Source organism: Vanessa atalanta, chromosome 24 (genome assembly GCF_905147765.1).
Source record: "Vanessa atalanta chromosome 24, ilVanAtal1.2, whole genome shotgun sequence".
In the NCBI taxonomy this organism is placed as follows: domain Eukaryota; kingdom Metazoa; phylum Arthropoda; class Insecta; order Lepidoptera; family Nymphalidae; genus Vanessa; species Vanessa atalanta.
In genome coordinates this window covers 8,781,289-8,806,851 of record NC_061894.1, presented here as the reverse complement: position 1 = coordinate 8,806,851, position 25,563 = coordinate 8,781,289, and the positions used below count along the sequence as shown (strand labels likewise).

The window sequence follows — 25,563 nt, the reverse complement described above, 5'->3', positions numbered from 1 at the left end:
TAGATGTAAAGTTACGTTTGTGTGCAAAATTTAATGACGCAAATAGTAAGTCCATCAATAATAGATCACTTTGGAAATAAAACGATCGCGTCCTAGTTATTTATTGTAATGAACGTTATTAGTAAAATACACAATAATTATTACACCTGTTCTCCTCTGCTCAGAGATACTCTCTTTTCTTAACCGATAGTGGTTTTTATTTTGACCATTACCGAATGAGTCTAATAATTATCTATTGAATAAAGGAAGTCAAAATCAAAAAATCGTTAGGTCCAGATTAAATAGCTACTTTCGAATCGTTATATGACCGTTATACCTTTTTTTTCTCGCTGGAAATCTCATTACTCGTTTCCCCCATGTGAAGTGGGGTATGTGGGACTCGCCGGTGCCCAGAACGACACTATTACGCCCTAACACACCGGAATACCCACTAAAAGACCAGCAGTCATCACTAAGAAACCCTTTCCGTCTTTTCCCTAATTAAACTTAAATATTTAAGGCAGATAACATCTTAAGGCTGAAATAGATTAAAAAAAAAGTTTCATAGAAAGATATACATGTATGCAGAAGCTTATAACTTGTACCACAATAATTATTACTCTTATGTTACCAGAGACAACGATTGACAAGACGTGTTATAGGAGTTCAAATATCAGTATTATATAGAAATACAATGCAATTTCAACAGTCTTTTTTTTAATGAAATAGTTAGGACGGTCAAATGTGCTGATGGTAAGTGGTCACCATAACCATACATACATACATACATACGCACGCACGCACGCACGCACGCACGCACGCACGCACGCACTCACGCACACACGCACACACACATACACACATACATACATACATACATTAAATAAAATATATATGTTTCAAATAGAAAGTGATAATCTATTTACATAAGAATTATTAACATAAAGTCCTTAGATATTTAGAAATATGAATTAAAAAAGTTACAGTATAAATCTGGACCGCGTGCTTAAAAATTGTCATCTTGTGGGGGCGCAGCATTACATTCCTTAAAAGGTTACAAAATATCGCTAATTATTAACTTACCTTGTTGATAGTAATCTAACTTAACTGAACGGCAAATAGCAAGGATATCGTTCATTAAATTCCAATATCCACGCAATAAAACATCGATCAAAATTGATTATTTGCAATCATTTTTGCATTAGTTTATTTATAAAAAAATAAATTTATTTAAATGTCAATACATATTTGATAATGCACGTACAAAAATATAAAGATTTAACCAGAATTTGTGTCGAATATTGCTAAAACTAGGAAATGCATAATTTTGTAACAACAATGACCTGATTACACGGGATTAATACATTTTGTAGGACATTGTTTTTGGACAGGGTTCCAAAAAAAATCCAAAAATATTAATAATTAGTTCCCGCCCTCGGTTACGCCCACGTGTGAGAGGGTGAGTTAGGAAGAAAAGTAACCTATGTTCCATTCTTGAATATTATCTCTGTGCCAAATTTTCATTTAGATCAGTTCAGCCGTGGCCTGATTGAATAAATGTCTTCTGGAATTGTCGTACATTTTTGACAATCATTAAACACTTTGAATTAAATGTGATTAAACAAATTAGATTTCTGAGATTTATTTATTTTATAATAGAGTTACTTTACTTCATTCAAACGTCTTATATTCTTCCGTTAAACAGCAATACTTAGTTATAATAATTGCATACATTGAGCTTATATATATATAATTTTCATGTGCTTAATTCATCTCGTGCTCGGCGGTGAAGGAAAACATCGTGAGGAAACCTGCGTCTAATTTCACAACGAAATTCTGCCACATGTGTATTGGAGCAACGAGGTGGAATATGATCCAAACCTTCTCCTCAAAGTGAGAGAAGGCATTAGCCCAGCAGTGGGAAATTTACAGGCTGCTAATGTAATGTAAAAACTTAGCATTGTTGTGTCGTGGTCGTGTACTATATCTTAATTATCTGACATTTTTTTTCCTTTTTATGTATAGGATATGAAGAATAAACACGCCTATTATATTTAATAATCATTTGTAATTTTCTAACGTGTTACCTTTTTGTACACTTTAATTTATAAAAACTATCGTATAACTAAATCAATTCTTTCAAATGGAATACAAAATTTACACAAAAAACGATATCAATTAAAACAAAGTTCCCCTACGTAAAAAAAAATCAACCTAAACTACCAAACGGATTTACGATTTTATTGACGGCGGAATTGTCCATGAGAAAGGTAAGAGTTTATAATTCATCAGGATTTTTTGTAAATTCGGTGAAAATTGTCAATGACTGTAAAAGATGTTGGAAAAAAATTCATGTCGATTAACATGTGCCTCGTAAACTAACAGTTACATGTATTATGAACCGTCAATAACAGTTTACGTGCCGCCTCGCGATGTCAAAAGTCGCGGAATCGCTGACCCTTTGGGCTATTGTTCTCCCTATTCCTGACACAAGTGATAAGCCTAAATTAACAATTCCTTAATTAATTTGGGGTATTGCTAATATTCTTTAAAATAAAAACTATATTAACCCTTATTCAACCCGAATAAAGTCGAAACAGATAGCTGATTACTAAACGCCATATACTTGTAATAAAATTTATTTATCAACTATGATAATGTTTTATTTCTAATCATACAATTACATATATATACTTATGGCTAAACAAAATACAGCGGAGATGAATCGACGTTATCCTTTTCTTCCCTCGAATCTGAGTCCAATTCTCTATCAGGTCCATAATCTAATGTATTTAGAAGACTTGTCTGCTTGTGATACGACTCACTATCTGTATATAATTTTCGTTCCCCATCTTCATGTGACATACTGCTCACAGGATCTGCATATTTATCATAAATTTTCTTGATTTTCTTTTTTGTTACTTTTTCATTTGCTTCTGTTGTAGTTTCTTTTACTTTTGTAGTATTTTCACGTTCTGGTCCATTATCGTAGGTTTCTTCAATCCATTCTAGCTTAACTTTATTGTCTGAATCGCTCGCTTCGTAATTGTTCATTGTTTTATTATCTGTAGGTCGTGTATGTAATGATTCTGTATTAGGAACTGTAACTGTAGAAGTGTCTATTACAATAGTTGTAGTATCGAGAGGCGTGTCATCTTCAGCAGTATCATCGACGAATACTTCATATCTCTTAACTTCTTTTTCTTTATTCAACATATCTTCATTAAATTTATCCAATTTGGCATTTTCATCAACGTGGACTCTGACTGTTTTTTTGGTGACTATATCCTGTATTTTAACTTCTTCTGGTGTAGAGTTAGGTTGCGTGCTCGTTTGTATCTCTTTATTAAAATCTTTATAATCAGTAAAATATTCGTGTTCATTATCAGGTGGTTCATAAGGTTTAAATTTGTTGTTGAATATATTTATTGTATCTTTATATTCTTCCGCAATTACATTTTTTCCATGGAAATTTATAGAATCATCGCTATGCTTTGTTTGTGAGTTATCATTGTAAAGCACTTCCTTTTGAATTGGCTTAATATCTGGTGCATTCTTAATGGCTTCGATTAAAAGATCAATACCATCATGAACTGAAATATAATTACTTTGTTAATTACTGATCTTAAATAAATGACAATGACTACGAAATATTAAACTGGCTTACCTGGAGAAAGATTCGATGGCTTGTTTTGCTTAAATAAATATTCCATAAGCATTAAAAGATATTCTACAGCATCATCGTTGTATATAGCTGCCCTTTTCTTTCTGATTTTAGAATTCAATCTTTCTGGTAGAGCTTTTAATTTCCTAAGGTTTTTAAACATGTTTTTGATATAATTTTCTAGTGTATTAGTATAATCACTCTTTTTATTCTCAACACTCACCTCTTTTAATTTGTCGTTAAATGTTGTATTTGCCTTATCTTCTAACGTTACTAGTATGTCGTACATTTTCTTCATAAATTTATTCTGGACCAAATTATTTTTGACTAATAAAGTAATTAGTTTTTTCAATTTGTCATTAATCGTCTTACTATTATTTGTTTTAATATATTCTTGCTCTCTTGCATAATTATGATAAAAATGTGTTTCGTTTCGTTTATCTCCAATTTTAAGAATATTTATAACATCAATCAAAATTTTAGAAAACTTTTCTATTGACTCAATAAAAATTAAAGTATTTTCCTTGATATAATTAATTTGCGTTTGTTGTGTTTCTGTTAGATTTGTTATTCCGTATTTTGTAGCATATTCGTCTTTTAGTATTACGTTTAATTTATTAACATCATTATCATTAAATTGCTTGTAATTCAAAACAGTATTTGCATTATTTTCATGAATATCAAGTAATTTCAAAAGACCTTTTATGACTCTTACAGATTTTAAAATTTTCAAACTTTCGACTCTTAACTTATCAAGTTTGAATTGTAATTCTGTATTATTATGATTTATTTTACAAGAATCAATATTTTTACATAATACTTTAATTATTTTGCGCTTACGAAAAGGCACTCTTCTATCGATAGTTACATTTTTAAAATTTGTTTTCTTCAAGAATATCTTTCTAAACACCTTTTTTAAACTTGTTAAAATATTATAATGATTGGCTTTTACTTTGTTAGTTTTGTTTCTTGTCGTATTTATTTTATTGAAACTAACGATAACTTGTCTAATAGTTTTCTTTAGTTCACATATTTTTCCACACGATTCAGATAAATTGTAACTTGTTTTATTAAAACGAAGATTAATTTCACTGCTATTTCTCTCTTTGTGAGTATTTAAAAATGTTTTTGAAGGTTTCTGTGATTTATTTAAAATGATTTCATTTGTTTGCGTAATCATTTCTTCGTTAATATGGTTAGTTATCCCTTCGCTGACATACCCCGTCGTTTGATCTAAGGTTGATAACACATCAGTTGTTGCGGTTGCTATATGGTCATTCTCTGTCGTTTTGTTTTCATCTTTCATAATATTATAAAATGCTGCCGTCGTTGTTGAATTTGTTACTGTTAGCGGCAATACTAATTTGTTACTAATTTCCTGGGTTGCTACATCTCTCTTTCTCCTCCAATTAGCTCTTATTTTTTCATTTGCTTTCCTTGAAGAAACACTTGACCATATTTTATCATTTAAAATTTTCGATTTAATTTTGTTGCTATCTGTATTCACACTGTTTTTATGATTTCCTTTTTTATGTTTAGACATGGGTCGTTTCTTCATATTTTTAGATTGGTTCGACTTACTCGAATTCTTTTGACTTTCGTTAATGAATTTTTCAACTGAAGCCATAACCTTCTTAAGAATACTTTCAGCAAATTTAGCAGTCACATCATTTTTATTGATTTTGAGATCCTTGCTTTTGCTAGATTTAAGTATTGGCTTCTTTGATTTTCCTTTACTTGAATTTTGCATAAGGCACGGTGGTTTCGGCTTCTTTGGTTGCGTACGTCTGATTGGCTTCTTTTGTTGCTTTCTTTGTTTTCCATTAATTCGTTCTACCTTGTTTTGCTTTATTTGTGGTTTGCTCCCTCTATTATTTTTCCTAGCACTTTTTCTTGTTGGCTTTTTCATAATTTTTGTAGTTGTTCTCTTTTTATCTATTTCTTTATTGGTTGCTAGTTGCCTTTTCATAATTTTACTGCGAGCTGCACCACGTCGTTTTTTCATTTGCTTTTTACCTGTACCTGTTGAATTGAAATTATATTTACTACTCATATAATTAATAACGTTTTATTGTCCGCAATAACACAATCGCACATAAAAAACAAAAACATAAAGACATTGCACATTATGAAGAACCTTCAAATAATAGAGGTCCTCATGTTCAGAGGATACCCCTTTGCTAAACTAAACTATTATTTATATTGATTTGGCCGGAGGGTTACCTCTTCAGCCTTACTGGCAACCAGAAGTCGTAAACTATTTCACATAATTATAATTACGATTTTATTTACCATCAGGACAAAAACTTAGAACATGACAATCCCATCGCCCGTTTGCGTCACAATCACACACAGTACAACCAATGCACCAATCGGCTGAAACAACGACAATGATTAAATTATTTTTCCGTTAATAGGTATTTTTAATGATCATAGGTCTCTTCGCTTTGAGCTGAGTTGTGATAGAGCTAGTAGGTGGTGTTGATGATTGATATGATACATGTCTCAGTAATCTTTCAAGTCATATAAGCTACCTCACTATATTTTCCATTACCGTCAATCACAAAATGAATAATTATAAAAATTACATTTGACTTGAGCCACATAAAAAATATTCTACCGGTTTTAAGATCTATTTTATCGGCACGTTGTGAAAAAAATATATGTGAGTAACTTTTTATTACATGGAAATCATGGAATGAGGAGTTAATTTCTACAGAAGAGTCCTTTGTCTCTATATTTATCACTGGTTATTAAAAACTGTTATTGTTGTTATGTGCGTACATTATAAGAATATATATATATTCCTAGCAAGAGCCGAGATGGCCCAGTGGTTAGAACGCGTGCATCTTAACCGATGATTTCGGGTTCAAAACCAGGCAGGCACCACTGAAATTTCATGTGCTTAATTTGTGTTTATAATTCATCTCGTGCTCGGCGGTGAAGAAAAACATCGTGAGGAAACCTGCATGTGTCTAATTTCAACGAAATTCAGCCACATGTGTATTCCGCCAACCCGCATTGGAGCAGCGTGGTGGAATATGCTCCAAACCTTCTCCTCAAAGGGAGAGGAGGCCTTTATCCCAGCAGTGGGACATTTACGGGCTGCTAATGCTAAAAAAATGCTAGCAAGGGTAGCGCCCTTGCTGATATTACATATACTACAAAATGTCTTATAACTTTCACAGTTTTCCAAACATTAGATACATACATGCATGTATGTTTGAAAAACACATACTTATAAACCTTCGTCATGAATCAATCTATCTATTAAAAAAAAACGCATCAATATCTGTTGCGTAAATTTAAAGATCTATATTTATACTATGTAATGATTATATGTCAATTTGAAATATAATCTAAATAATTTACCAGGCGGGCATCCCTTGCTGAAACTCGATTCGTGTGGCTTACATTGTTCCGGCATTCGTTTGTTGAAAACTGAATATAAGAAATAGAAATCAAGTCAATATTTAACAGAAAAATATTTTAAAATGATATCATCTGGGAGATGGATGGATGCTTTTATTGGATATAGAGTTACCACCGAGTTATTATCTTTGGAATGTAGATTCCAAAGATAATAATTGGCGAGGAACTCAATAATTATTCTTTTTCTCAAATGACATTAAGATCATGATAAAAATGTCGTCCTAACCAATGGCTACGACAAAAGGAGACTAGTAAACTGTGCAAAACATATTAACAGTGCAAAATTCTGTGCGCAAACACAGGTGCACTCTCCTTTGCTCTTATAATCGGATGGGATGTGACAACATAAGATGTATTAATCCGACGGCCTCCGTGGTCGAGTAGTGTGTAACCCCGGTTTTCATGGGTACGCCACTCCGAGGTCCCGGGTTCGATTCCTGGCCGAGTCGATGTAGAAAAAATTCAGTAGATTTCTATGTTGTCTTGGGTCTGGGTGTATGTGGTACCGTCGTTACTTCTGATTTTCCATAACACAAGTGCTTTAGCTACTTACATTGGGTTCAGAGTAATGTATGTGATGTTGTCCAATAAATATATATATATATATATATATATATATATATATATTAATATAGTATCTTGTTGTTTATTTTTAAAATTAAAAAGAATTGTGTCTCATGAAGAGTTGAATTCGAAAACTTGAAAGACCAATATGTGTATCAATTTTACAAAAACGACATTTTTAAAGATGATTGTGTACGATAAAAAAATGAGTTTTAAACTGTACAGTTTTTTAATTGTAATTTTCAATTCGGTTTTTTTTATTACAGGAATAAGTACAGGAGCAGAAGGAATGGTTCTACGTACATTCCGAGGCACAGTGTACACACTGAGAACTTTTCGACAGAAATATCCAATAACATTTTATAAACAACCTGGCTTTTAAACCCAGGACTTCGTTAAGTCATTTTGATGGTGTATACAAATGTATACACCATCAAAATGAGACTTAACATTATAATCGACACTACCTTCCAAACTGTGAATATAGACAATATTAACTCGTTGATCTAGAGAACATCCCGTTCGAAGAAGCTCTGAGCTCTTGAAAGAGTTACACATCCCTTCATCGGAAAACATCAAAAACCGTTGGTTCTGCGCCAGCGCATCTTCCTCCAGACATGTGTATACGCAGCTGGTTCGCACACATACATATTCGGCTTTTAAATAACCGAACGCAATCGATGATAGAAACATTCCAAACGGACAAACTCTATGTAAAATATATACAAAATTTCGTAAAAGTTTTCCGATAATTTCCAATTAAAACTGTCAAATCGCAATCGACAGTCGTAATAATATTCATAACACGAACATTCTCCGCATTGCATCGTTATTAAAACAATAATAATTACGTTCATTACAGGATGTTACCGAAGCGACGCGCCGGCGTTAGGGCGTCCGTTATCCACATCCTGTAAGAAAACTGTAGCAGTTTCTTGTCTGTGCGTGTTACGTGTTTTGTATAAATCTACCAGCGCCATTGGTCTACTGCCTACACTCCTCAGGTCAAGATCAAAATAAAAAAAATATTCTTTATTCAAGTAGGCACAAGCACTTTTGATAGTCATTTTACAGAACTATATAAGGTGAAGCTATCACCGGTACGGAATCTACTGAGAAGAACTAAAACATTTAAAACACAAATCTATGTTAGTTAAATACAATTATATATGTACATATATAAGATATCCTGCTTGGAACCCAACAAGTATTAGATCCACGCTTTTTATTATTATATGTATATAAACACGTGTTAAATAATATGCTTTTTTTCACTAATTTATTTTTTACAAATGATTACAATTTATAAATCGGCAAAGTTAAAAACATCTGCGTAATCATGGAAACGGATACCTTGCCCCAAAAAATATTTATTGACATTGCGGAGTCGGAAACTTGGCGTCATAAGCTTATCCTTACGTCTCGTGTACATACAATAATTATCTCTGATTCTCTGATCAAAGTGATCTATGGTATGGTATGGTGTGGTACTATGACTCAAAACTAACCAAGACAAATAAATAAGTCTTGGAAAGCGTGCCTCTGAGACCACGCTAAACTGTTGGTTATCCTGGTTTTCGACCACGGCGTTCATAACAATAAGAATCTGTCTAGCTGTGCAGGCCAGCCAGTTTATAGTGCAAAATATGTCCACAAAAACGTTCTCTCTCAAGATCAAATGGAAAGTGATGGAGTTATCATACAAATCATTCTTAAAATAGAGATAAAGCTGATACATACAATCCCGAGATGCATCACGAAAGAATATGTCGCTGAGTCCAGGAGAACGCCGTGATCTGATTTCTCTAAAACGAAAATCAAATATAAAAGTTAATACATTATATTCTAAGTGACAAACACAACGGACGACCTACTGGTGTGTGAAGTCATGTCTTTATGTTTATATTAATCTCTATCTTCTTCTGTCTCTACTCATACTCAGCATAATATTAAAAAAACTAGTTGTTGGTCTCGGCTTTGCTCGTGTTTTAGAGTTGGTCGGTAGGTGTAAGGCATTAAAAACTATGTCCTTCCTTGGAGTTTAAACCTGCCTTATAGTAAATTTCACCAAATACGGTACAGTTATTTGGGCTTGAAAGAGCAACAGACTGGCAGACAGACAGCTACTTTCGAAAGAGCTAATTCCACAGTAATAATATTAGTATAGACTAGATTCAGCCAGTGGCTTCGAACCCGTGCAAGATCAGGTGGTATTAAATTTTCTTTTCTTTGCTGAAGTTACTAATGATCGCTTTAGAAGATAAGTAGTGAAAGGGTAACAAACAAACACATAAATAAACTCACTTTCGAATTTATAATGTTCTGAGACTATGTTTATGCTATATATTACCCCAATGTCATATTTCTTTGTTAGAATAGTAGGGAAAAGTTATGTCCACCTAACGGAATTTCAATATATAAATCCAAAAATCCTATAAATAAATATATCAACAAGTAATACCTATTATTTAAAAACTAACATTAAGTATACCTCTTTTTCCTCCCAGCATGGTAATAATACTTAGTATCACATCTATTATTCTGCCTGAGCCAGCAGACAGCTGTTCCGTTATCCTGACAGAAGCAAAGATAGCAGTTCGGTTCTATGATGTTGAAGTTTATGTCCCGTTTAAAGAAATAACCCTCGTCCGGACAAGATTCGATTTTCTTGACAATATAAGAATCGTTTGATGTATCTGCAAACATAAGAAATATATTCAAAGAGATGGCAGACAAAGGACTTCCTAAAGATATCCTCAGTACTGAAAATATAGGGTGAAGTTTAAAGTTCATCACGGTGCTATAAAAAGTTTTATGGTATAATCCAAAAAAGTAGAACATATTATGTAAACAAATTATTGACGAAAAACTAAATAATTGTTGTGTTATTAGCAACAAAATTGTTGCCAAACATCAACCCAATAAATTTAATCCCAACTGAATCAAAAAGTCAATTAAAGTTGTTCAAAAGTTTAGTTAAAACGTTAAAACTAAATTTCCTGATGCACTAAGTGCTTATGTTTAAATATGGAATATACTGGCCAATGTCTCTCATTTCTGGAAACACATTATTAACTCCAAAATTACGCTATACTCTGATCCCAAAAAGTCCGATACTCTGGCTTGAGCAAAAATGTCCGACGCGATACACTACCGTGGCATCTTCATCTAGCAACGATATGGGTTATATTGCATCCTGATGACGCCAATTGACACAATAAGCCTACTTGAACAAACCCTATTTTGTTTTGATTAAATTTTAATAACAAATAAGGGCTGTACCGACGCACATTACGTAATCACTAATCACGTAACATATTCCTAACCTTACATCCCTAACCAAGAAAAATTATACAGAAAAAGAAATAAGATAATTAAATAAAGAAATAATTCAATGAAAAATTTGCAAAACTTACCCTTAGCAAGAACATGTTGAGCCAAGAGGAACAAAGCGAGCATACTCGTCAACTGGCGGTGGTACCTCGCGCTCAGAAACGGTCGTCATATTTGTAAACATGGTAAATTAACGCATTTTACAGACAGAGATGGATTGTATCCGCGACAAAATAATTGATTTGTTAATCAATACGACCTTAAACTATACTTACATGAGAAAAGAGCTAGCTTGAGCTCCAAGAAAAGACATGGGCTACTTTAGACTTAAAACCAACGACCAGTCAAACACGCGAACGAGACCGCGAGCGAAAACTAGTTCCTTATAAATAACATTTCTAAAACTCCTCGCCAAGAATGTGTAGGGGGTAATCTCCGGAACTATTTTTTTTTTTTTCTCTAGTAGAAAGCTTCATTATTCTTGAGTGCTTATCTAACGTACAGTGCTTTTTACCGTATAAATTGTACCCGTGCGAAGACGGGGTGGATCGCTCGTCATCTATATATACAAAAATGTCTATTTGAATGTTTGTCTGCTATGCATTCCTCAATAATTTGATTGTGATGAAACTTTGATGAGTTGTTCTGCGCACGTCCGGGTGACTACCTATTCTAAAATAATAAGGTTTTTTTTGTATGTTTGTCTTTAAATATTCATGTTCTGTATAGATCTTTATCCTACACTTGTGAGCCAGGGAGCTAGTTCTATATAGTTTTCATATAACTGATAATAAGATACAAGTGATGTATATATTGGGTAGGTTTCACCCAATCAACATATTTTGTACTTCCAAACAGCAATAATTAGTTTTCCAGTTTGAATGGTTAGTGAGCCGGTGTAACTACGGGCTAAAGGGATATTACATCGTAGTTCGCAAAATTGTTGTTGTATTGGTTTTGGTACCGATTCAGAAATGATTTAAATTATTGACCATGGAGCCATCTGGTGGCCCATTTGTATGACAAATTTGGTCCGCCTAACACTGCCATAAAACAAAATCTATTCGCTGAAGCGCTAAAGTCGCAGTACTTATGTAACTCCACAGTAAATTTCCAAAATCCAACCCTGTCCGGCTTTAAAGTACACTTACTCATATTACGAAATTTATTGCATTGTTCTTACGATGTTCGTGTGGATATTTTTAAGCATTCCCGTCATCTCCGGTAAGTATGTTTATATTTTTATTACGTAACATAACGCTCTTCAGACAGACTTAATTACACATACGAGTATAATTATATACATCTATTCAGCTGAAAGCTCTTCACGTTAAATTATCGACGTTATAATAAAATAAACTTTAAAATTAATTCCTTATTTAAATTTTTATGCTATCTCTACTCTTAGTCGTGTCACGCACACTAAGACACCTTGTAAGCACAAACGTCACTCCCATACCTAATACACGTACATAATAATTTCACGCGATGAAATTCGATGTTCAAAATCTAAATTGTTTAATTCGAAATTCAAATTATTACACGTAGTTATATTTTCACGCAGCTATGGCACCTAATATCGAGGACTTGCTAAGTATAAATAAAAAAACGATTATGAGAATGATAATAATAATTATTATGCAATCGGCTAGACTGCGATAAGTGTTAATAAGTGTTACGATAAGTTAAGACGGTACTGGCTGAACTTAGGCTGAAGAAAATCATTATCAGTCATGTGAATTTTTATGAAAGAAATAAGGTCTTAACTTATAAAGAAGGTAAACTACTAAATAGCGGTTTCAAATATTTGATACTAGTATCCGCCTGTGTTTTTAGGGTATAGGGCTTTAGATATAAAAAGTCGCCTATGTACTTCCTTGAGATTGGAGCTTGCCTCGTACAAAATTCCATAAAATTCGCTTCAGTGGTCTAACCATAAAAACGTAACAGATAGATAGAGACTTTCACATTTATAAAATTAATATAGACATTTTATTTCAGCGATGCTGGATGAAGACGAGTTTACTATTGTAAGAGATAGCAATGAAGACGACTGTAAAATTTGCTACGGATTTGACTGCACCGCTTTAATTGAACCGAGATGCGCGTATTATGGTGAAGTTTATAACAATTTTGCGAATACAGATGATTATGAAACAGAAGATAATGATTTGAACGAAGAAGTTGGGAACATGATTCTGCAATATGTTGAAAAAGGTATACTTCATCAATGCAATTACAAATAAGGCGATTATCAAAATAAGTTTATCTGTAATAAATTTTACCGCCAAGCAGCTAGAAATAGTATGGTTGTGTTCCGGTTTGAGAAGTGAGTGAGCCAGTGTAACTGTGTAAACGGACTTACCATTCAGCGCAAAACAACAAGAGTAGTTTAACTGTTGAAACTAAGAGCCGACATACTTATGGTTTGAGTTTACATTTCAATGAGCCGTAAGGAAAACATCGTAAAGAAACTTACATTTGTCTCAGAAAATTCTGCCACATGAATATAACCCGCTTAAGTAAAGCGTGGTTTAATAAGCTCTAAGTCAATTCTTTAAGAGGAGAGCAGATCTGCTCATTAGTGATTTTACCACTTATGATCAGGCTCGCTTCTTCATCTTCATTAATAAGACAAATAATCGCGGCTACTTAAAAAAATTTTTTGGTCTTATAAAATTTAGCTCAACGTCAACAACATTATCAATAAAACTGATTCGATGCATAAAATATCGAACATTTCTCGATAAAAATCGTAAGTAAAGTCGTAATAGTTCGTAATGATAGATAACATCTACATCTCACGTTACAGCATCACAGGGTCCGCATGAAGATTGTCTTCCCCTCGTATCACAGTACACCAACTGCAATAAAGGTAAATAAAACTCCAACATTCATGTTCAATACATCAAATATTAATGGAAATTTTTGCACATCATACGAGCCACGCCTCGTTTGCTATAAATTTCCAATCCATTACTCGGTGTATATAAAAAAACAACATTGTAAAATAAGAGCCTTTTATTACTTTACTATGTGTTTATTTAATTTGACGTATTATCTACCCTTAGAGATATAAGGGTATTGTAATCCTTCATCCGTTTATTAAAATAAATAAAATAAAAATTTAAGTGTGATAAAACCCGTTGATTTTAAACCGAAAAAAACTACTGGGTATTAATAACATTGATATCGTAATTTGAGAAGGAAAACATTGAGAGTATAATTGTGTCAGATGAACCTACCACCCATAAAAAGGTACGTGTAATAGAATCGCGTGATAGAATAAACTCCAAACCCTCTCCATAAGAAGACATGGTTGCCCAACAGTGAGACATTCACTATTTCTTTATATTTCAGAGAACATTTGTGTAGAGTGCAAAATATGTGACTGTGATACATATGGAAGATGGAATTGTAGCTCAGTTCAGCATTGTGTGACGGATGATCGTCTGGTTGCTGACCACAGAACGTTGGCTGTGGTGTTGGAGAAAGTCCGGAGATGTAAGCTTTGGAATTATTAAAATTTATAGCATATTACCAGTGCCCCGTATGCGGTACAGTGATGCCTTAAATATGCTTGTAAACATTTATCCGAAATGACTTACGTGGTACTTATTGTACGTAAAAAACTATGTCAAAAATCGATCGTATGAACAATGGATGAACTAATAGAATACGAATACAAACAGGTCCGTCTTAATTCGCTTTGCTGAGGATGCCAAAAAATCCGAGCGCCTTGCGTTGGAGCCCTCGCCGATAATGGTCAAGTCCGGGAGCCTAATTTTGCAGAATATTTTTTTAATATTTTTCTACGTAATTGATATGTGTAACTCACGATACTTACCGTCTCTCACCTTATAAATCAGTGAGGGATAAGAGGTTGTGCGTAACGAATCTGTGACAATTTTCTACCATTACAGAGCACCTCCTTTGTTAGATTTACGCGAGGATATTTATGGTATATCCACCACTTATAGGACTGCAGGTAATAACTCTGGGTCGAGTCGATTAAAAGTATTTAGGGTTGTCACCATGGCTAATAATCGGTCAAAAGCACTTCTTCACTTGACTCCATAAAATAGCAACCAAATATTAAAATAGATGATTGCAAATTACTTATTATTTTTAATATTTAATCATAAAATCTACTATAACTGCTAATATGATAACAATACTTATATTATTTAATGAATAAACTTTAGATATATCAATAGTTACATTTTTAAAAATAAAGAAACATTACATTGGGTTCAAATTTTAAAAAGGCGAATTATATTGGCCCTCTTATGGTGAATGTTAACCTTTTCCATAGTCCTTAGCTTTGTGCTACTAGCTCATGAAGTCTGATATTTTTTTCCATAGTCTGTAATTACACTGATGCACTTAGCCTTAAAAACCATAACATGTCAATCAAGAGTTTTGATTTTTTTTTCAATACGAACCCCACAACTTGTATCTATTGTCACAATATGTATTATTGTCACAATATGTATTTTTGTCGTAGATAAACATCAACATTCAAATGAAAGATTTAAAAGATCAATCAATGAAATAAATGACAGTAATAAAATAAGTTACGAAGATTTATTGAAATGGATTTATGGAGTTGAAGGTTTTGAAAACGAAGTCAAGAATAAAACAGAAATAGCTATTAATAAAACAAACAATAAAATTGGTAAATTAATAATTACAAATATCTGTCTTTCACTTAAACTTTTAATTATTGAAAGATGAAATAGTGAAACAAATAATGCCTTTATTTTTACAGCAGTACCTATAAATCAATCCAATGATACCAATTCCGAATCAGATTTGTTAGATTTTAATGATTTATTAAAAAGCGTAATGAGAGACGACAGTCATGATACAAATACTAATCAGCATGAAGCAATATTTTATAAAAATAACGATTCCGTCTCCTTTGATCTACTCAAAGAAGTTGGTGTTTATGATGACACTGGGGCAAACCAATTAAATATACCCGCTGAAAAAAACGAAAATAAAACAACCATTTCTATGAATACCGGTAAGCACAAATTAGCTGTCAAAATTATATATTTTTTATATATCATTTATATTTTCTGTACTACTAATATTGTAAATGTGGATGTAACTCTAAATCGTTGAACTAATTAGGATGCAATTTGGTAAGAAAATAATTTGGTCCCGGGGAAGGACATAGGCTACTTTATTTATTTCACCTCTTAAGGGGGTAAAACTGAGGTGATGGTTCGAGCGCTATGGGTAGTTCTATAAATGATATCCAGGTAAGCCGTAATATATAAAAACGTGAATAACAGTCACTTTCGATTTTTTTCAGCATTTACAGAAACGAATACCGGAGAGAATGATATTGCTATATTTTCTTCAAATGATGTGAAAGAAAATATTCTAAATATAAAGAAACGTGAACTATCTTTAGATGCAAATGATACAAATGTTCTATTACCAACAAATTATAATAATACTATTGATACAATCGAAGAGTTACAGAAAAATGTAGTACTTTCATTAAATAAAATTGTAAATGAAAAACAAAAGGAGCTTGAAAAATTGACTAATATCAAAGAAAAGCTCATTTTGTATCTCAAATCGATTGGAAACATAAGTATTCCGAATGACGTATCAAATGATTCGAAATACGATGAAAACTCCATCATAAATTTGTATCAATTTGAAGCGAAACAGCCACAAGAGGATTTAAGAAAATATGATACAAATACTTTAGAGAAACATTTGAAAAAATTAAAAAACGATATACATGAAGTAACACGAGACATCGCAGGAATACAAAGAATGCCAAATACTTCCATTCCTCGCGATCTAATCGTTCTAATACGAGCTATGAAATACTACGTTAATAAAGAAAAAAAAAAGCTAAATAAAATAAAACCGCATACAGATGATAGTTATCGGAAACATTTGAACTCACATGATACAAAAGAAAACAACAATCAGCTTGTAGATGTTATAATTAATATTCTAGAAGTTCTAGATAAAGATGCACCCGCTAGTGATGTATTAGTCACTGTCTCTTCAGACTTAAGGAAAATATTAAAAAGAATAATTAGAACATTTTATCGAGATATTTTTGACGTTGATTCAGAAGCGTTTAATCCTAATAACATTCTGATTTACCTAACGACTATAGGAAATAAATGGCAAAATTCCATACGAGAAATTGAGAAATGTTCGATACATGAACGTCTTTACAGTCTTAAATCTTTAAATATCGCGTTATCAAAAGACATTCTAAAGATGAATAATGCTCTAAAGTTAATGGAATTTGCAAATAATCGAAGAATGGCACCGAACAGTGAAGTTTTAGAAGAAAAAGTTTTTAAACTAGCTAACGATTTGTATCAAATGAAAAGTCGATTAAAGCATACAATAAAATTAAAACCTTATCAACGTTTTAAAAATAAAAACAATAACGCTGTAAAAAAGGAATCATTTTTTCAAAAAATTAAAAAAATGTTGAAAAGTTCCAAGAAGCAATTTCGAAAATTATTTCACAAAAATGTTACCAAGTCTGAAATAGTACGACAGATGGCAAGGAAAAAAATGGACGAAATAAATAAGAAAAAAATGTCGGAATACGAGGAAATTATGCAAAGATGGCAGAACAATTTGAACATAATGTCCGTAAGAAATAAAAGGTCACCTGGAGGATTTCAAAATTTTATGTATAAAATTAAACACCTTTTTTCCCCACGCCATTCAAGATCTTACAAATCGACCAAACTTAAAAACAACAAAATCGGATCCAAAATAACTACCAAGAACATAAAATATCACGGTGAGTATCTTAATAGTTATTAATCAATTCATGAAATGAGTCAAGGTCTCCCAGGCTTTATAACAAGTAATTCTTGACTGAAGAGTTGAAATCCGGACAAACGCCACTGAATTTTTATGTGCATGATTTTTGACGTATGAATTGTACTTGTACTCATCTCGTGCTTGTCAGTAAAGATATGCTGAGTAAACCGCTAAATAGTAGATGAAAATCTATTACATGTATCTGCTAATTTACATTGGAGCACCGAGTAATTAAGTCTACTTCCCTAAAATAACCTTAGCCCAGCAGTGGGGTTTATATACATGCTATCACTGATGGTGCATATAAATGTACCGACACTTTTTTACTTCTTAGATTTTTTCTTTCTTTATTATTATTTTATTATTTACTAGCTGACCCGGCAGACTTCGTACTGCCATAATCTTCTATATATATAAAAATTAATTGCTGTTCGTTAGTCTCGCTAAAACTCGAGACCTGCTGGACCGATTTGGCTAATTTTGGTCTTGAATTATTTGTGGAAGTCCAGGGAAGGTTTAGAAGGTGAGTAAGTATGATAATAATGCTAGGAATTTAATAAAAACAGCTTTGTTCTTCCTTAGAAAGAGGGATGGTCGATTATCATTGATTTTCGATGATCCTCGATGTTAGACAATAAAACGTAGATGTTTTAAAATTGATTTTGGTTTATTTAAAACATCGTTACATCTATTTCTCAAATTTAATAATTTCTTCCCTTTAGGGCGACGTAAAGTTTACAAAAAAACACCGATGTCATCAATTAACATCGATGTTTAGTGCGTTTAGTTTATGTCATAACATAGTAGTTTAGTTTATGTCATTATCGACGCCGTAATCATATTTTTGCAACATGGTAACCAACAAACCAACCAACAAATAGATCGAACCTTTACTGTCGATTGATTCCTGTTATGACAAAGAGTGCATTCTGCATCCTTCTATCCCCCTATATATTATTATACTCTTTGCTTCTATCTTTGTGAGTGACGGTTACTACTACGTGCGCGAGAACTTTTTTTTACTTCGGTGATCCTTTGCGATGTGCTCTTTTTTAACTTTTGTGATAATGACACTTTACCGCAAAGTGTGCGAGAATTTTTCTTACTTTGTTTACGATGCTGAGGAGAACATGAGCTGACTTAGGTCGTCGCAGTCAATCAAATATGCGAAGAGCTACTTCACGTGTTAACCGTACTAATGACCAGAAAGAAACAGATCGAGAAAATAGTCGTATAAACTTAAATGTTAGTAACATAATTAAATTTAAAGATATCGCAGACTCAGTGCTTCTGTGATTTTAAAACGATCCTGCATTCCACTGTGATCCAGCAATAGATTATTGTGCCGAAAAATCGGTAAAAATTGGGGAACATTAATTGGTAAATATTGTAAGATGTTACAATACAGTGGTGAATCTGCTGGGTTATGTTGTGCTGGAGGCAAAGTAAAATTGCCACAATTGGTCGCACCACCAGATCCCTTACGCTCTTTAGTTTCTGGAATGAGAAATGATTCTAAACTCTTCTTGGCCAACATTCAAAAATATAACAGCAGTTTCCAGATGACATCATGCCCACTTTCAAGTTATTATGCTATAATAGTTATGCTATAATATTATGCTATAAAGACTCATGATCCGTGAAGGTGAAGTAAATCTTATTACTATCATATTCTGAGGTGCTTTTCCATCAGTTTGCAGTTGACATTCATGTCAAAATTGAGACTGAACGATTGACATACATCCATTTGAACAAAAGACAGTTTCGATCAGAAAAATACATTAATTATAAATGCTATGAAACAGTTGACCCAAAATTGCATGCAGTAGTTACCAAAAACATGATACCCATGTATCTATCTGTATCTAAACTCTGCAAGGTCTATACCTTGCAGAGTTTTCAACTGTATGGTCGACGGCAAGTGTTCCAAGCGATTCCCAATAGACCTGATTGCTGAAACCATCACGGAAAATGATGGATACTCATTGTGTCGTCGGCGATCAGTTGCGGATAATGGTCGATTGGTAGTTGTGAGGGTAAAAGGACAAAATGTTGATGTAGACAATCGTTGGATTGTGCCATACTCGCCAATATTGTCCAAAGCTTTTAAAACTCACATTAACGTAGAACATTGTAACTCTGTGAAGTCTAAAGTACATATGTAAATATGTTAGCAAAGGTAGCGATATGGCCGTCTTCGCTATAACCGATGCAAATTATGAAGTATCACAGTACCAGATGGGTTGCTATGTAAGTAACAACGAAGCAATTTGGCGTATCTTTTCATTTGTGATCCATGAAAGACAAATACAGTAGTCCAAAAATAAAATATAATAATAAATTATATTGTATTGTAACATCTTACAATATTTACCAATTAATGTTCCCCAATTTTTACCGATTTTTCGGCACAATAATCTATTGCTGGATCACAGTGGAATGCAGGATCGTTTTAAAATCACAGAAGCACTGAGTCTGCGATATCTTTAAATTTAATTATGTTACTAACATTTAAGTTTATACGACTATTTTCTCGATCTGTTTCTTTCTGGTCATTAGTACGGTTAACACGTGAAGTAGCTCTTCGCATATTTGATTGACTGCGACGACCTAAGTCAGCTCATGTTCTCCTCAGCATCGTAAACAAAGTAAGAAAAATTCTCGCACACTTTGCGGTAAAGTGTCATTATCACAAAAGTTAAAAAAGAGCACATCGCAAAGGATCACCGAAGTAAAAAAAAGTTCTCGCGCACGTAGTAGTAACCGTCACTCACAAAGATAGAAGCAAAGAGTATAATAATATATAGGGGGATAGAAGGATGCAGAATGCACTCTTTGTCATAACAGGAATCAATCGACAGTAAAGGTTCGATCTATTTGTTGGTTGGTTTGTTGGTTACCATGTTGCAAAAATATGATTACGGCGTCGATAATGACATAAACTAAACTACTATGTTATGACATAAACTAAACGCACTAAACATCGATGTTAATTGATGACATCGGTGTTTTTTTGTAAACTTTACGTCGCCCTAAAGGGAAGAAATTATTAAATTTGAGAAATAGATGTAACGATGTTTTAAATAAACCAAAATCAATTTTAAAACATCTACGTTTTATTGTCTAACATCGAGGATCATCGAAAATCAATGATAATCGACCATCCCTCTTTCTAAGGAAGAACAAAGCTGTTTTTATTAAATTCCTAGCATTATTATCATACTTACTCACCTTCTAAACCTTCCCTGGACTTCCACAAATAATTCAAGACCAAAATTAGCCAAATCGGTCCAGCAGGTCTCGAGTTTTAGCGAGACTAACGAACAGCAATTAATTTTTATATATATAGAAGATTTGGTTAGGTAAGACAATAGTCTTTTTAAAAGCAACTTATTTATAAATAATTGAGCACTTAACAGCCATAACTTTATTTCTTAAACGTCGTGTTCATATTTTTTTATCATTTACTTTTAGTGTGACAAAATCAGTAATCAAATACCTGATCCTCTGCCTAAAAAAATATTCTTAAATTGTCTTGTTTTAGGTCGTGGCAAGAAGAGTAAAGAAGTATCAACGACATCAAAAACTGTTTTGTTTAAAAAAATAAAACATATTTAAGGATAAACATTAGTTACTTTTATTGTGGTCAATTGTATGCTATTAACATTATTATTGCACTGTAAAGCGTTTATTTTTTTACAATTGGGAATGTTGTTAAAGTCTTAATCTGAACTTTTCAGGAGAAATAATAAAAAGTTGACCTACGATAAGCGATGTGTCTAAATTAACAGTTACTACAAAGCATTTTTTATGTTATTGGAAGGTGGACGAAATTGAACTTTTGGTAAGTGGTCACCACCGCCCATAGACATCGGCGGCGTAAGAAATGTTAATTATTCCATAATCTTCAATACGCCACCAACCTTGGGAACTAAGATGTTATATCCCTAGTGCCTGTAATTACACAGGGGTCTCTTACCAGGCAAACCAGAACACAACAATATGTACAAGTACAAGTATTGCCGTTTGAGGGTAGAAAATCTGATGAGTTAGTGGTACCTAACTATCTACCCAAACGGGCTTGCTCATGGCCCTACCATCAAGTAAAACTTGAAGACAAAATAAGTTTAGTTACAACACTTGGGCCTTAGAGTAATAGTACAAAAACCTTTATTAAAATTATAACAATTCATCTCATTGCCTCCTCATGTGACAGGAGAGCTCTATGATGATGTAATTACCAATAATCACGTTTGAACCGCCATTTTACATATATATGTTAAATATAAAGCTATAACCGGTCCGGAACATAAATGTAACCATTTTAACTTTAAGTTATGTCTGTGCGACATTTGAAATTGTAATAGGTAAAATAAAGATGGATGTTTGATTAAATATTTATTTATAAAAATATTACAAAAGTACGAAATATAATTTACAAAAAAAAAAAGAGATTTTATTTTATCTTTTTAAGATTTAGTAATTGTGTAAATAGTAACTCCGGCGTTTTCATTTGCATTTTCTTGGCATCATTATCAAATCTTATGAGTGGTTCTTTGAGCGCCAGCAATAGAGGACCCTTTTCTTTCGCAGTATTCGCTGTGATTGTAGCAGCTGAAAATAACAATTCTTTATATAATGTATTTAGTGCTACTTTATGAGCCGAGATGGCCCAGTGGTTAGAACGCGTGCATCTTAACCGATGATTTCGGGTTCAAACCCAGGTAGGCACCACTGAATTTTCATGTGCTTAATTTGTCTTTATAATTCATCTCGTGCTCGGCGGTGAAGAAAAACATCGTGAGGAAACCTGCATGTGTCTAATTTCAACGAAATTCTGCCACATGTGTATTCCGCCAACCCGCATTGGAGCAGCGTGGTGGAATATGCTCCAAACCTTCTCCTCAAAGGGAGAGGAGGCCTTTAGCCCAGCAGTGGGAAAATTTACAGGCTGCTAATGCTAATGTAATTATAAAAACTAATTCTGTTTCTCAGTCGACGCGTTGATACTTATGTCAAATGCATTTTTGGATCAAAAGTATTCTATAGAAATGTTACGTTTAAATATTCCATTTCAGTTTCACAATGTTAATTTCGAAGTAGTTATGACTCTATAAAAGCTGAAGAAATATGGGCCTGCATTAAACTCTAAATCATGAAAACCATTCTCACCTGGGTCGTCATTCTTTTTGAATCCTCCACGCTTGTTAGCTATAAAAACTTTAAAGAGCTCTTTGGCGACGATCACATTGCCCTGTTTTAATAAAGTTATAATTCTTTTACCAATATTATAATTAATATCATCACTAAGATCTGCATTTGTTGCTTCCTTTGTTGCTAAATAAAGTTTAATGCGATTTTCTATTAGTAGACTTATGATTTGATCTCTAGTCAGTTTAACGTCTTCACTTTTATAATTAGAAACATGTTCGAGGTTTGATTCCGGCCTTTTAAATGTTTGTCTATTAATAGCATCAAATTTATCAGGTGCAAACACCTCTACCATATCTTTTGCATTTGTTGGTTTTGGTTTGAATAAATTATTTAATACTTTCACACTCAAATTTATATTGTTTTCAGCATTAGCAATAAACTCTTGGAACTCATTTTGCTTCTCCAAGGGTAGTTTATACAGAGTATCAAAAGAATCTTGAATATTTTTCAATGCAAGTATATTTTGTTTAGTATCTGCTTCTAAAGTCTTTAGTAACATAAGTCGTTTTTGAGGCGGTATGACTGAGAGTAAAGCGAAATTTTTGTAACTGTTGCTGCCCAACTCTACCTTTTCCATAATATTTTTTAACTCTTCATAGGTTTTTGGTTTCTTGTAACTGAAACTTCTTCGTGTTAGTTTTAAGTTTTTATTTATATTTTTTAATATTCTCTCAAAGACCTTCGCCGAACGAGGTCTTTCAATAGAAACTAAGTTATTTCTACGCGTAAGTGTATTTGATGTAAATTCTAATTTTAATGAATCTATCAATTTCTTGATTTTACTCAAAGGATCAAGATCTATTTGTTTCTTTGATTTTTGATCATTATTTAGTTTGTCAGCATTTAATATATTATAAATACAAGGTAACGCATCTAGTATATTTATATTACTTTTTGCTTTTGGGTCGTTTTCATTTTGCAATTCAAGGAGATCATCAATAATTGCTTTTAAATGACCTTTGAGTTTTTCTTTAGTGATATTTAATTTTTGAGAAATGTTGCTCGTCGCTTTACTTGGAGTATCTCGCAAAACATCTTTCAATGCGGGTGCTTCTTTATATGTTTCGGTGGCGGATACAGCCTGGGAGGTTTTAGTCTCAGGTTTTGTTAATTCAATTAAATCAATAAGAGATTTTATTTTAAAGAAATCTGATAAATTATACAGAATATCTCCTTCAATATTCCTTTCATCCTTTTTTTCATGTACTTGGCTGAGAAGGCAGTTAGGATTATTTTTGATGTGATTTAAATAATCGAAAATTAATTTATCTTTGATAGTTAGATTAGAACTTTTCAAATCCATTTTAAATTTATCTTCAACGACTCTTTTCACATGATCATTTCTGTTAAACTGATTAAGATTTCTGAGTTTACTTGTGACTTTTTTACTCGCATTGTTGGGAATGAGGAGCTTTGTTATTTTCTCTAATAAATTACCAAACAAGTTAAGGGATGAATTTTCATCATTCTTCATCTCAATACTCACGGTACCACTCCGCAAATCTGTTTCACCCGGTTGTACATTCAAGGTATGATACTTTAAGTCTTTTATACTATTTTGAACTTTTTCAAACTTCTTCATTAAACTTATAACGTTATTCAACTTAGATATAACGTCGGTAGCAGTGTCTTTCTGCTTAACTTTATCTTTTTGCATTTTTTCCATTTTTGCTTTCCTGCAATTTGTCATATTGATGTTGTGTTGTCCTTTTTTATTTGAATTTTCATCGTCAGAAATATCTGTTTCTGTAATTGTTTCACAAAGCGAAACATTCTTGACGTTTTTATTTTTATTAAGGGTATCTGATAACTTTATAAGAGCATTTTTAAGAAAATTTTCCTGTCGAATACTAAGTGGTTCTTTAAATAGTTCAAGTAAATCGTTTATTTTATTGTGTTTCATTGATTCCACTTCGATCGACGCATCAGAAGATTCTTTTTCGATGTCCCATAGTTTAGTGAGAAGATTTCCAGCAATGTAAGTCATTGCAGTTAAAGTATCATTTTCAGGTGTAAAAGTAATGTTAGACATTGGCGGGACATTCTTATCACCTATTACTTCCGTGCCTTGTTTTAGTTCAGTTACAACAAGCTTTGACAAGTCCTTGTTCTTTGTACTTTGTGAATAATTACCAATTATTTTATGAAGTTCTCCATTAGTTAAATGTTCCAAATCTTGAGCTTGAGGTGTCGATTCAATCTTGTTTTCAGTAATGTGATGATCATAGTCCTGTGGATTATATTCAATTTGCAGCGGACTTATGTCAGATTTATTGAAATTATCTATAAGGTCTGTACGACGTGATATTTTGGGTACAGTTTTCATATCTACTTTATTAGCTGAAATTGTTCCTGTATGATTTGTACCTCTTAATGTGTCTGTGAATGTTATTAAATATTATATTTTTTTATCTAGAATTAAATGTTATAATGAATTGTGTTTCTGACTCACCTTCATTTATATCATCTCCTGTATGATAAAATGTTATGGTATGATTATTATTCTTGTTTTCATCTTGTTGCTCTTTAACAGATCGTTTTTGTCGAGACAT

At 32.7% G+C, this 25,563-nt stretch overlaps 3 protein-coding genes across 3 annotated transcripts; 1 reads left to right on the top strand and 2 right to left on the bottom strand.

The window, feature by feature from the left end:
* Positions 1–2,679: 2,679 nt before the first annotated feature.
* LOC125073559 lies at positions 2,680–11,098 on the bottom strand. The gene is made up of 8 exons (XM_047684421.1): positions 11,056–11,098; positions 10,131–10,335; positions 9,380–9,444; positions 7,016–7,084; positions 5,936–6,019; positions 4,673–5,665; positions 3,647–4,237; positions 2,680–3,572 (listed from the first exon to the last, which is right to left on the bottom strand). The coding sequence occupies exons 1-8, from the start codon at positions 11,096–11,098 to the stop codon at positions 2,680–2,682; spliced, it is 2,943 nt and encodes a 980-aa protein (XP_047540377.1).
* Positions 11,099–12,156: 1,058 nt separating this feature from the next.
* On the top strand, positions 12,157–21,360 carry LOC125073558. The gene is made up of 6 exons (XM_047684419.1): positions 12,157–12,196; positions 12,974–13,189; positions 13,785–13,847; positions 14,333–14,476; positions 16,296–17,634; positions 21,342–21,360. The coding sequence occupies exons 1-6, from the start codon at positions 12,157–12,159 to the stop codon at positions 21,358–21,360; spliced, it is 1,821 nt and encodes a 606-aa protein (XP_047540375.1).
* An 893-nt stretch (positions 21,361–22,253) lies between these two features.
* LOC125073557 lies at positions 22,254–25,563 on the bottom strand. The gene is made up of 4 exons (XM_047684418.1): positions 25,464–25,563; positions 23,431–25,303; positions 22,970–23,244; positions 22,254–22,411 (listed from the first exon to the last, which is right to left on the bottom strand). The coding sequence occupies exons 1-4, from the start codon at positions 25,561–25,563 to the stop codon at positions 22,254–22,256; spliced, it is 2,406 nt and encodes an 801-aa protein (XP_047540374.1).